Below are 12,601 nucleotides of genomic sequence, written 5' to 3' on the forward strand. Positions count from 1 at the left end.
ACCAATGATGTTCTTCAAATGTTGAATTAAAGACAAAATTAACTCTAAAATGTGGAGCGAAATTACCAAGTTTTTTTGTCATTTGGGCATTCAAACTTTACATATATAGTTTCAAGTTAATCAACTTCAGCCTGTTTACACATCAATAATGTCCCCTGAAAAAGGTCCAGACAATTGACAAAACAGTGCGTGGAGCTAGCTAGTCATCAAGATGCTGCTGGCTTAAAGTTATTCTTGTCTCAAGTGGTACGCTTTTAATTAGATCAAGATGGGCATGTAAACTTTATGCAAGCATTTGCTAATTAAACTAATGAAGGCTTTTATGAAAAGATCTGCAGTCTTTTCGATTTGTGGAAGCGGGCATGCAAAGCAACCTTCAATGCGAAGCTCTAAGCCATTCCTTACTTTGTTCTCTGCATTACTTGCTACCAAGCCAAGCTACAAAACCCACATATATGCCATCTCCTAGTATATATATACATATATATACATGCATATTACTGATACTGGTGCAAAATAAATCAACATCACCATTTCACCAGCACACAAAATTAATTAGCCTATAATTAACATAACGAAACAGCCATGCCGATTTACACATCATCATCCGAGTCCGACAACGAACCCTCACGTCCGTCGAGAACCACCCCACGGCCACGCCCCCCGAGGTTGTTGGGGAGCCAAAGGCCAATACATGACATTCTCGGAGGAGGAAAAGGTACTTTACATATATGCGTGCGTGCGTGCGTGTGTTTTAATTTTTATTTAATTTCAAAATGTCATTTTGTTTGTGTGCATTATTAATTTTGATGATTGGATTCACATAATTCACAGTCGCGGATGTCTTGCTATGGAAGAACATAACGGTGTCAGCCTCGCTTTTGATTGGAATGACAGTGATTTGGTTCCTGTTTGAGGTTGTGGAGTACAATTTTGTGACCTTGCTCTGTCACATTTCCATCACATCAATGCTTGCACTCTTTATATGGTCTAAGGGCGCAGAATTTTTCAATTGGTATCTATCTATTTATTACTTCACAAACTATACCATTCGTAACAATGATTTTTTTTTTTTTTTTTGCCTATAAATATTGACATTTGAATTATAAATTCTCAGGAAACCTCCCCAAATCCCGGAAGTAATATTACGGGAATCAACATTCAGAGAGGTTGCTTCAACTTTACGAGTAAGATTCAATAAAATCCTGTCAAAGCTCCTCGACGTGGCATGTGGAAAAGATCCAGGACTCTTCATTCTGGTATTGCCATAAAACTGAGGAGCTTCCTTCAAAAAATTTATTAACGAGTTATTTTCTTTTTATTAATAACTGACGTACCGATCAAAGCTGGAATCCAAGACCTGAATCCTTGGAAGGCCGCTCCTTGCCACAGGAACTGTACCTTGCATTCAATTAATCAGTTAAATAACTTATGTTCTCTTATATATTATGCTACAGGTAATAGCCATTCTGTATATTTTTTCCGTGATTGGAACTTACTTCAGCTTCTTAAATCTCCTTTATCTTGGTAAGAATTTGCCACTATAATTCAATAATGTACACATATGATTATTGAAATTTTGGGGCAGTGTGGACTAATAATATGGTTTCTTTTTTCGTGTGCCTGAAGGTTTTATCTGCATTTTAACGGTGCCGTTTCTGTATGACCGATACGATGAACATGTTGATTATATTGCTGACAGAGAATTCCGTCGAATGAAGAAGATGTTCAGAAGGTTTAATTCTCAGTTTCTTAACAAGATTCCAAGAGGGCCTGTTAAAGAGAATTAAGCCACATAATCGAAGTTGTTACTGCTCACGTTACAGTTGAATTATGTGTTATTTACTATTCGAAAAATACAGATTGATCCATTTCATGGATATTGTAAGATACGTATAAATGTGTATATGGTGTGTAAATATGTACTTTGTTTCTATGTAATTTTTATTTGCTAATATGCAACTACAAGCCTTAACATATGACCTAATAAGTAAGGAGAAACAGAATTTTCAGAAAAATTAGTAAAATGAGGCCATTTTATATGCAATTAATCTTGGCGTAAAGGGGTTGATCATTTTCAACTCTAACCATATGTACACTGGTAAATTGAGCGAAATAAATAGTTTCGAAAAGACTTTTATGTTGAAAATATTTAGTGTTGAGTGGTCTCATATTGATTAGAAAATGGGTGATATGGCTTAAATAGATAATGAATTACTTATCTAATAAATTTATCTTTCGGATTGGAAACGTAGATATTATAAGTCATCCCCCAACAGATAACTAGCATTAGAGCACGATCCTAATAGTCAAGATGTGATAAACTCAACATTATTAAAATGGATCACCTCTCCATCATCCCAAGAAGTGGTATTAGAGTCAACTCTAATAGTTGAGATGTGGTGGACTCAATGTTAGATAAATGGGTCACTCACATCCCCAATGATGATAGTTTTAATTGTTAAGATGTTGAGTTGTCCCACATTGATAAGAAAAAAAGGAGATGACACATCACTTTAAAAGACTAATCTTTTAAGTTAGAAATCTAAATATTCTATCCCAGCTCCAATAATTAATTTGTTAGAAATCTAAATATTCTATCACAGCCCCAATAATTAATTTTTTAACTATTAATATGATAACATCACATCATTTATCAAGAAATTAATGACACGTCGAATACCAAGTGTAAACAAAACTATGTTTTACAACTACGTAATCGTAGCATTATTCCAATACTATAGTTAAGTGATTTATTATCCACTGAAATAACAAAATGTCTCGAACAATTTAAAACGACAAAATTGTTTTGTTAGGTCTACTGTTTTTCCTGCCCAGAGAGAATATATAGCAGTGATGTTCATAACCTTCAGCGCACATTTAAATATTTTGCAAATGGTCATCAGTTAATATTTACCTTTTTGTCAATCATACATACGCTATCCCATCTCACTGTGAATATTAAATTATTCCTTGTAATCGAACATGCTAACCTCTTACTTTTACGATTAGAGGCCAACCAACTAGACTATCATTTAAGGATAAATGTTATTAATTAGTTAATTCCTATTACTACTCTTGTCATAAGTGGGTGCCGTTTCGTTAAATTCCAATCTTAATTTAGATCTAGAACTTACAAGTGGCACCTTTTTTGTCCTTTGATGCTCCAATGAAACAAAGACAAAAAAAAAAAATTTAAAAAAAAATTAGAAAACACATGGAGGAAAATGAAAGTACAATTATAGCATGATACAGAACCCTTTCGATCGAACTTGTACAATAATAGAAGCAAAAACTAATTCTTAATCCCTCTCACGATGCAATTAATATTATTGTAATATTATTCTTTTCTAGGCTATAATACAACCCCCACTATGGCAAATAGTTACAATTTTAATAAGGTTTATTTAAACCCTTTTCACAAGTAAATAAAGGATGAGATGAGACTGGCCTAGTTTTAGCCTTCCCAGGGCAAGATCAGAGAAGGGGGAAAAAAAAGTTGAAGTCTTTGATTTAATAATTATGAATATTAAAGAATGAAGATCGTGGCCAATATTTGTTCGTTGTTAGTGCATTACCACAAACTTCCATGTAAAAACAGCAAATTCATTCTCTTTTAGGGGAAGGAAAAAAAAAACACTGTTTCTTAGAATTTTATTATTGACCAAGACTGTGACAAGAAAGAGTGGGGGTGAATGCGCTGCCAACCATCATTAAAGTTTTATATGTGCATGCATAGAAAGAGTGGCTGTGTTGACCCCACCACCTCCATTGTCAAAATTCCGATGGTTGTGTCTGCCAATTCAAATGCAAGCGAGACGAATCAATGAAGTTTTTATTAAATCCTAAAATAGTTTGAGAGAGATTGAGATCTAAGTGGTTTTGGACCTTAAAGCCACTATTTAATTTCTTCTCTTTGGGGTTGAGATACTGTGGCAGAAGGTATAAAACAAAATTATAAGTATAATGTTTGGAGTTCTGAACTTTTTTCACATGTCAAATTCATTAAAAAAACAACTACAATTTAGCTATTGTTAGTTATAAATTCTCAAGGCTCTTTATATATTGAAAACTAATCTTTTAGTTAAAACTTTAATTAAAACTTTAATTTTTTGTTATTGACTCTCAAATTATAAGATTTAGATCTAATGCTAAATTATACAGTCTGTGCTCCAACTCTTTATAATCTTTCACTACATGTGTATTATAACTCAACTCTTTATAATTTTTTACTACATATGTATCTATCGCAATATATGATTAAGGTTTAATTAATTTTATATTTTTATCCAATAACTAACAAATATATCTTTCTAAATTGTTAGTAAAAAGCTCAATAACACTGAATGCAAATCCTAAATTATGATGTATTATATACACACAAAATTTGGATAGGTAATAAAAAACTTCTACGTTTTAAGTATAACTGAAAAATTAGAATTTTGAGAGAAGAGTATACGACAACGACAATATTGAGGACACTTAGGATTATGAATTTTATAAAAGTATAAAGTTTTACATGTGCAATTATATCAGAGCCACATTTATTGCTTGACTCATTGACTTAGGGCTTCTATAAAAAAGCCTTTGTTGTAGGAGAAGCTCACTTCCCCACACACAAAGCTTATCACCAGTGATCATCACAGAGAGATAGAGTAGATGGTGAGACAATTATTGACAGAGTATATCATCACTGTGAATGGAGAAGGTGCTGCTGATGGTCTGGCAAGAGCTTGTGTATTCATCTTAGCAGCTTTGCTCACTCTTTCTCTATTACCAGCCATAATCTTTGCTTGTGCAGAAGGTGCATCCAAAGGAAAAACTTCTTCAGCCGATGATTCCAACCTTTACGGTGCCGGCTGCACCGCTGGTTGTGGCGGCGGTTGCGGTGCAGGTTGTGGTGCATGAATTTTACAGCTTCTTCATAATATGCAAATAAACCTCGCTCTAAGTGTTGAAGTTAGTAGAATTTGTTTTGTTTTGGTAGCCGAAGGCCTTCGTTGAATGTATTTATAATATTTTAAAGTTGAGATTTAATTATCTAATTATAAATCACATCTTTTTTTTTATAAGATCCACGACAAAACTCATATCAGCATTGAATTCTTGTCAATGAAATGATGAATGATATGTGATCATCATCACAGAAGAGGTCTTAGTAACTAATTATGAATTACAATCAATTTTTTATGCTGTGAGAAGCTTATACAATTTTGCATTTTATTGTAATGCTTCAGAAAACAAAATGAAGACTAAAATTTTCCAAAGCAGCACAGCACTAGTGAAGATTATGATCTAATAAAAAAAGCTAATCTAGCTCCATGTTCTATGATGATTGATGAGCATTCCATATTCTTTGAATCTGTGTCATCACTTTCGTGGGTCTATTTCGTTCACCCGATCCATTTTAGCCAAAAGTTTTGGTTCACATGTCATACCAAAACCAAAGAAAACAAAGGAAAAAAGAACTTCTTTATTAAAAAAAAAAAAAAGATACATTTAAACATTATCACATGTAAATTGATTATTATTGTCTCTCATTTTACAAGTTTTTATCTAGACAAATACAACAGAATGATTGATCATCAATAAAGTAGAAAAGAATAAAAGAATTAATTTTGGCCATAGCCAACAAGTGCACTCGTTCTTCATAAAATTTATCTTTCTTCTGTTAAACCTGTGTCTTAGAGTATGGATGAATTTATCTTATCAAGTGCTCACAATATTTTAATTGGTAATAATTAAATTAAATAAATGCGGAGCCTACCACCAACGTCAAGATGGCCGAGTTGGTCTAAGGCGCCAGTTTCAGGTACTGGTCCGAAAGGGCATGGGTTCGAATCCCATTCTTGACAAAATGAGTTTTTTTCGATTTTTGGGTTCGGTGGGTCGCATCACATTTTACGATCTTAATTTATTGACTAATGCATACAAAAATGAAAAATATGTAGCATTTAAAAAATTTAAACTCATTTTCTCATAAATACTTTAATTAATAGATTTCATTAATTTTATTTCTCCCAGTAATCACTTTTGAAAGTATCTGCGTCAGCTTTTTGCACTATCAAGATTAGTTTACTAATATGAATGAAGAAGCTAAGCAATTCTTTGCACCTACTGCACGAATCTCTCTATCTTCATCATGAAAATATTAGTTTTCAAAGCAAGAATCTCTCTTCTAAAGTAATTTATCAAGCTAATTGCTGAGGAAAACGTACTAAAGTGGCAAAAACTTGGTAACATTGAACTGATAATCAAAAACAAACTTTGCCTTCACATTGCAACTATTCAAGCCTATTTGTCATCCTATTTTTTGGATCGGAGGACCCGATTCCTTTGAGCATGCGTGTGATTTACACGGCATGCTATCGGAATCAATGTCGGAAAATGATGAATACGCTGCAAAAATCCTTTTCTTCGATGCACAAGCAGCCCATTGCACTGCACGCTGTGTAGCTCGCCATCCGATCTTGCACGGTAGCTTGATGCAGCAGCAAGCAAATGATAACGGGCAACAAACACAAAATAAACAAGCACTACATGCAAACTCTATAACTTTACTGCAGAATTTGGAATTCTTGAATGCGGCAGAACAAGATGTAGCTGTAGGTCTTGCCGCCTTCATTTTACACCGACTTTCCTCTTATAGGAGAAACCTGCTTTCCATTTTCACTATTGTCACCAGAATCATGCAGAAACCACTGCTGCATAGTCACGGCCGTTGATGGTTGCCTGTAATTATGGCTCTGAATACATGTGCAAACTTGGGAGGTGTTCTTCTGTAAAACTAACCTTAATCAACTAGCTGGTTCTTCTTTCCCCCTATTTTGAAAAACTTCTTTTTCCTCTTTCAGAAACTTGGTACCGAAGTTGGGGAATATGTCTTTAATGCTTTTCACATGCTTGATTCCTTGAGAATTAGGCCACTTTCCGTCTCTCTTTCAAGTACCATATCTTTATACTATTCCAGAATTCCAAGCGACCTTATTCGGTGATATATGTGCTGAATCTTTCAGCTTGCTGCAATTTTCTTCCCTATCTTTTGCTTCTCTTTAACTTCTTTTGTATAAATTAAGACAGTTATCGAAGGTCACCATGAACAGCACCTCCATCCTTTCAAAACGACTTATAGGTCCAAGAATAATACACAATGTATACCAAAATGGTACTATACTTACCGTAAAACTTGTAACAATATGCAAGTATAATTGCAACTAGCACAAAACATTTTTCCATCGATCTTGGTGGGTTAAAAGAATCTTATTGAAATCAAATAATATACATAAAATCATCTCTTAATCTTAAAGAATAAAGTAGGAAGCTTCATGCTTCATGCTTCATGCTTCATGCTTCATACTTCACATAAAGCACATTAACCTTAACAAGAAACGAAAGCATCCCAGCAAATTAATCAGCAAAAGAACGTATGCCGGTAAGCTGAACTAGCCCGTAACAAGTAACAACATATAATGATGCCTGCAAATCATGTTGAAAAATATCGTGCACCTAAATTTGCAAGAGGAGATATTGCCACAAAATTAATATTCATTAACTAATGTCGTCAACCTGGAATTGTTTCTCCACATACCAGAGAGGTTGGTATTCAAAAATTTATGCATGGATTGAGTTAGACCCTTTCGAACTCAAAACCTTTGCACGCAGCCTTTCCATGAACGCTGGATTGGCTCTGAGTCTATCCTTGACATAAGAAGCACGAGCATCATCCACCATTTTATTTGCTTTCCCAGCTTCTTCAATGAGAGAAAAGAGAGTCCTAAGGCAATCTTTCCTGTTTTCCTCCCTATGTTCAAACCTGAAAAAAAAAAAATGGTTTTATCATTATTCCTACTGCATAAAAATGCACATAATGTCACTGCCAAAGTAAAGATGGGAAGCAAATGAGCAGGCAGCAGCATTAGAATTTTCTACCAAGACAGCAAGGACTATTTTGGTGCAGAAATTATTAGTAGTTCATTAAAGCAAAAACCCTTGGCTTGTGATTGAATTTGACAGTTACAAGTAAATTCCATATTTCGTTTTGTTTATGACAACAAAGACATGATTTAGTATAGAAAGTACTTTCGTATTGAGGTTGCAGAAAGATCACAAGGAGCAACATAGACCAAAAAACCAAAAAAAAAAAAATGTCATAATGATTAGTCATATGTTGACTTTACCTCTCACTAGTGATGGTAAGCTCATCTTTCCCTGGATGATACCTTTTCCCAACCAGTTCCCGCAGGCGACGGAATTGATATTTTGAAAGCCCAAGTTCTTTCACAGTAACAGACATTTTTACTTTTCTATTTTTGGGATGCCAGGCATCACCACCAGGAGCAAAGACTGCCCGTGTTACCCACCTAAGAATTGGCCCCTCTCCCGGTGGATCATCAATGTCCTTTTTTGTGTCCGGCACAGCAGGAAAATCATATTTTGGGGGCTCCTCTGTTCCCACCTGTTTCATATATTCAGCAACTACCTCATCCTCAAACTTCTTAAATAGCTCATATGCCTGTTCTGGTTCAAGCTCCCCACTTTCACACATGTCCCCCAACTCATTGAACTTTTGCTCCACCTTTTTTTTCATATCATCTGTAAGAGAATTGAAGTTTGAGAAAACCCATTGGATGCAAATGTAAATTTACTAATGCAATTACCGTGTCATTGATATTTGTATAACTTTTCAAAAAAAGATATGAACAAAAAATAATTAAAGAAGTGAATGCTTTTTAACTACATACTATGTGCTCACAACATTAGACGCAGAAAATACTAAAAACTGTAATCATTTAACAGAACACGGCAAATATATGAAAATCAGTGGAAGTGTCAGAACATGAAATTAGAGCAGAATCTCAAGTTTTAAGAAAGATTGTAATGGCATTACTATCACCAACATGTAGAATGCATGACAACTATAACTCATGATGTCAGTGTCCTTGGCATAGCAGATTCTGGTTGACACACTGTATCACCAAAACATAAAGAGTACAAAGACAACATGCTATTCTACCAATATATGTTTGCCAACAGAAACCATTATAGGTCTTCCCCCCCACCCCCCCCCCCCCCCCCAATGAAAAAGGATTTCATAACAGGCATTATTCTTAAAGACATTAACGGGATAAAAAATTAAATTGTATTACATTCAGAATATCATAAGCTAATTGTATGAGAAGTTAGCAATGTAGTAAACAGCTAACTACAGCTACATGACCGGCAAGACAGTGCCAAGACTACTAAGCAATATATACAAAAGTATCAACTCTAGAATACATATTAACACAAGGATTCTCAGCATTAATTTGAAGCAAACATTAAGACACTAAGATTACCAAATTCAATATTAAAGTAAATATATTCTTATTTTAAAAGTTACCACTAAACAATGATAGGATGATGAACAATAGAATAAACTACTTTTTATTTAAGGAACTGGAAAAAATCTCATAATATGGCAATGACAAAGTTAACAGAGGAACAAATACCAGGGAGGAGCTTGTCCCAACTCAGCATATCCTCAAGAATTTCCTCACATTCCCTAGTGTCTTTTAAATACCCATGCTGAACCGCCTCACCAATCATTTCATCCCACTTCTTGTCATCCATGTTGAAGTATTCATCCTTAACCATCTTCTTTACAACATGGTCCCTAGCGCTATACAAATCATCAATCTCCTCATCAGTCTCATACAACTCCTCAAAATCTGATTCAAACTCTTGGTCCTTGACGTCATCCAAAGGCTTCAACTGTAGTTCTTCTGTCAACTCATCATCCGTTTCCTCATGCTTCCCCACCAATCTCCTCTGCAATATTGCTTCAAGAATCGATGGCAGCACCTCTTCGTCCCCTTTGAAATACTTATCTATGCGCATTTTCAGCTCTGAGAGACCAAACAAGTATCAGATCAAACACTTAAAAATATAAAACCCAAAGTGACATGTAAAAACATAAACAAGCTGAGAATTTGACCGAGAGAAATGTAAATTCAATTGCAAATAAAACATATTCATCGATGCTATGACTATAAACATCACATTATTTTAAAAACGTTAATCAAATAAATAGATAAATTACTCCTAAATTATGCACATCAAATTACTAACAGTCCAAATCTTTCTTCTGGGCTTTTTCAGTTACCTTTGTTACTCACATCCTCAACATCAATGGAGACATCTTTCTTCTGGGTTTGTGCTGTAAGTGCGGTTTCGGGAGCGGGGTCAGGGGCACGTTGGTCATTGGAGGAGTCTTTTGAGTCGGACGAGTAAAGTCTGAGTTGGGTCCGAGTTGAAGCAGCGAGTGGAGGGATGAATGGTTGATTATGGTTTGGATTGTGAAGAAGGTTGCGACTGATAAGAGAAGCATTTCTCAGAAGAGTTCGTCTCATGGTTACTTCACTTTCTAGGGTTTTAGATTTAGGGGTTTGTCAATTTTATCAGCGCATTAAGGGCTTGTTTGGCTGTTTGCCAAATAACCAATTCAAAGATTTGCTCCTCAATTTTATTATTTTCTTTTAATATGGAGACTTTTGCTTGTAAAAATCTAATTAATGTAAGTTCTTACTTTCCATTACTTACAATTTAGTCGAATAGTGTTTCTTGATTTTATTCCTAATGTTAAATTTAATATGTTATAATGTAATTAAAATTGCGCTGAAATCAATCTTGATTAGCACAACAAAAAATGAGCAAATTGGCTTTTAAAAGGAATTTCTGCCAAATAAATTTAAAAAAAAAAAAAACCCAATTTAAAAATAGGCGGTCCATTAATTCCCCCACAAAGTTGAAATACCCTTACTATTTTTTTATCCTTTATTTTCATTCATATTATAGATTTCTTCATTCAATTATGATTATTAACATCAAGCATACAACCAGAGAGAAAATGGTTGCTTGTTGTATTTGGACTGAATTTTGGAGTTTAACATTGGCATTTGGAGTTCAACATTGGGATTTGGAGTTCTTAGCTTCAATGGCTAAAGTGAAGTTAAAAGATTGGAACTTTGCAACAATTTTTTTTTTTTAATGTTTTTAATAGAAAGAGCTACTTTCATTAAAAACAAAAGAGTGATTACATCTTTGATTTGAGGAGGAAAAGATCCCCTCGAAATACAATCATCATTACTTGCTAGAGCTATTTTAGCTAAAGCATGAGCAGCTGCATTGCATTCTCTTGGAATGTGCTGGATTGCAACCATATTATCTCCTTTCATTTTGTTTTGGATTTTGGCAATGATCCAACATATCTCAGTTCTACTACTTTTCTTCTGAGATACCAAATCTACAATTTATTTACAATCAGGTTCAATTATCAAAGGAGTCCATTTTGTATCCATTGCCACCTGTATCCCCAAATTAACAGTTGTTGCTTCTACTTGTGCTATATCACCATTGAACATTATCTGTTGAATAGCTACAGGCAAGACACTTTCATTCTCATCTCTAATCACCACCCCCAAATTTGCTCGGTGTGATTCTTTGATTGCTGCATTAACATTGACCTTGTAACTGCCTTCAGGAGGTGGAAGCCAAATCATCTTTCTCTCTGCTACAGACCTTGCTGTCGTATTCACTTTGGACATTTTAACTCTTACATATGCTTCCACCACAGCTTCTGCTTTAACTGCTGCACTCTGAGGATCTAGAAACTTTTTCTCAAACACAAACTGATTTCTTTCATACCATGCTACCCACCATAGCGCTATTATCAACCACAGATCTTCTTTAGTTCTCCTTTTTGCTAGCTCATACATCTGTCCCAAAAAATTAACTCGATAGTTGTATTTCCTCTTTAAAAGGAGTTAATTTCCACATCTGCCCTGTTATTTTACACTCCGTTACAGCATGTATAATGCTCTCAGCCTTCATCTTGCATCCTGGACAAGTTGGATCTTTCAGGATTTTCTTCTTCCATAAATTTGTAGTTGTTGGAAGCATATTATTTATGGTCTTCCACACAAATATCTTAATTTTTTCAGGCAGCTCCGGAGACCAAATTACATTCCAATGACAATAATTTTTGCTGAAGCAGCTTGGAAAATTAGAATGTTTTAATCTCAAGGCTACCTGGTACCTACTTTTGACAGAATACTGGCCATTCTTATCATAATGCCATAAAAATTGATTTGGTTCTGGCTGGGTTGGAAGAGGAATTCTAAGAATTTGCTCTGTATCTTCAGGATTAAAATGCTGCTGGATCAGATGTTCTTTCCACTACTGGTTGTTATCAATTAAGTATGATGCCTTACAATCTATATCTAGAGTTGGCATTGAAATGGGTTTGAAAGTCTGTGGTCTAGGAATCCGTTGACTTTTATACACTTTGATTTTATCCCCTGAGCCAATTCTCCATCGCATTCCTTTATGTATGACTTTCCTCCCCACAAAATACTTCTCCATATAAATGAAGGTTTTGATCCCAACTTGGCCTATAAGAAATCAGACTTCTTGAAAGCTGAGTCTCCTAGGTTAGTTTGAATTTTGCTTGGGGGGAGTTAAAGCTGTATTGAGTACTAGCCACTTTGCTTTTTTTTTTATGAGAAAGTAAATCTTTCCATTGATTAAAACTGGAAAAAAACATCAACAGAGGAAATTGGAAAAT

The 12,601-nt window shown here is 34.7% G+C and overlaps 2 protein-coding genes and 1 non-coding gene across 3 annotated transcripts; 2 read left to right on the forward strand and 1 right to left on the reverse strand.

Moving 5' to 3' along the window:
* The first annotated feature begins 488 nt into the window (after nucleotides 1-488).
* On the forward strand, nucleotides 489-1,979 carry LOC102606768 (reticulon-like protein B9). Its single transcript, XM_006477713.4, has 5 exons — nucleotides 489-718; nucleotides 835-1,015; nucleotides 1,118-1,259; nucleotides 1,458-1,527; nucleotides 1,630-1,979. The coding sequence occupies exons 1-5, from the start codon at nucleotides 586-588 to the stop codon at nucleotides 1,788-1,790; spliced, it is 687 nt and encodes a 228-aa protein (XP_006477776.2). The 5' UTR covers nucleotides 489-585; the 3' UTR covers nucleotides 1,791-1,979.
* Nucleotides 1,980-5,774: 3,795 nt separating this feature from the next.
* On the forward strand, nucleotides 5,775-5,855 carry TRNAL-CAG (transfer RNA leucine (anticodon CAG)). The gene has a single exon. It is a non-coding gene; the product is annotated as a tRNA-Leu (tRNA).
* Nucleotides 5,856-7,215: 1,360 nt separating this feature from the next.
* LOC102631054 (uncharacterized) lies at nucleotides 7,216-10,477 on the reverse strand. The gene is made up of 4 exons (XM_006477711.4): nucleotides 10,142-10,477; nucleotides 9,489-9,884; nucleotides 8,178-8,592; nucleotides 7,216-7,813 (listed from the first exon to the last, which is right to left on the reverse strand). The coding sequence occupies exons 1-4, from the start codon at nucleotides 10,386-10,388 to the stop codon at nucleotides 7,612-7,614; spliced, it is 1,260 nt and encodes a 419-aa protein (XP_006477774.2). The 5' UTR covers nucleotides 10,389-10,477; the 3' UTR covers nucleotides 7,216-7,611.
* Between the last annotated feature and the right edge of the window lie 2,124 nt (nucleotides 10,478-12,601).

The sequence above is a fragment of the Citrus sinensis genome, chromosome 3 (genome assembly GCF_022201045.2).
Source record: "Citrus sinensis cultivar Valencia sweet orange chromosome 3, DVS_A1.0, whole genome shotgun sequence".
Classification (NCBI taxonomy): domain Eukaryota; kingdom Viridiplantae; phylum Streptophyta; class Magnoliopsida; order Sapindales; family Rutaceae; genus Citrus; species Citrus sinensis.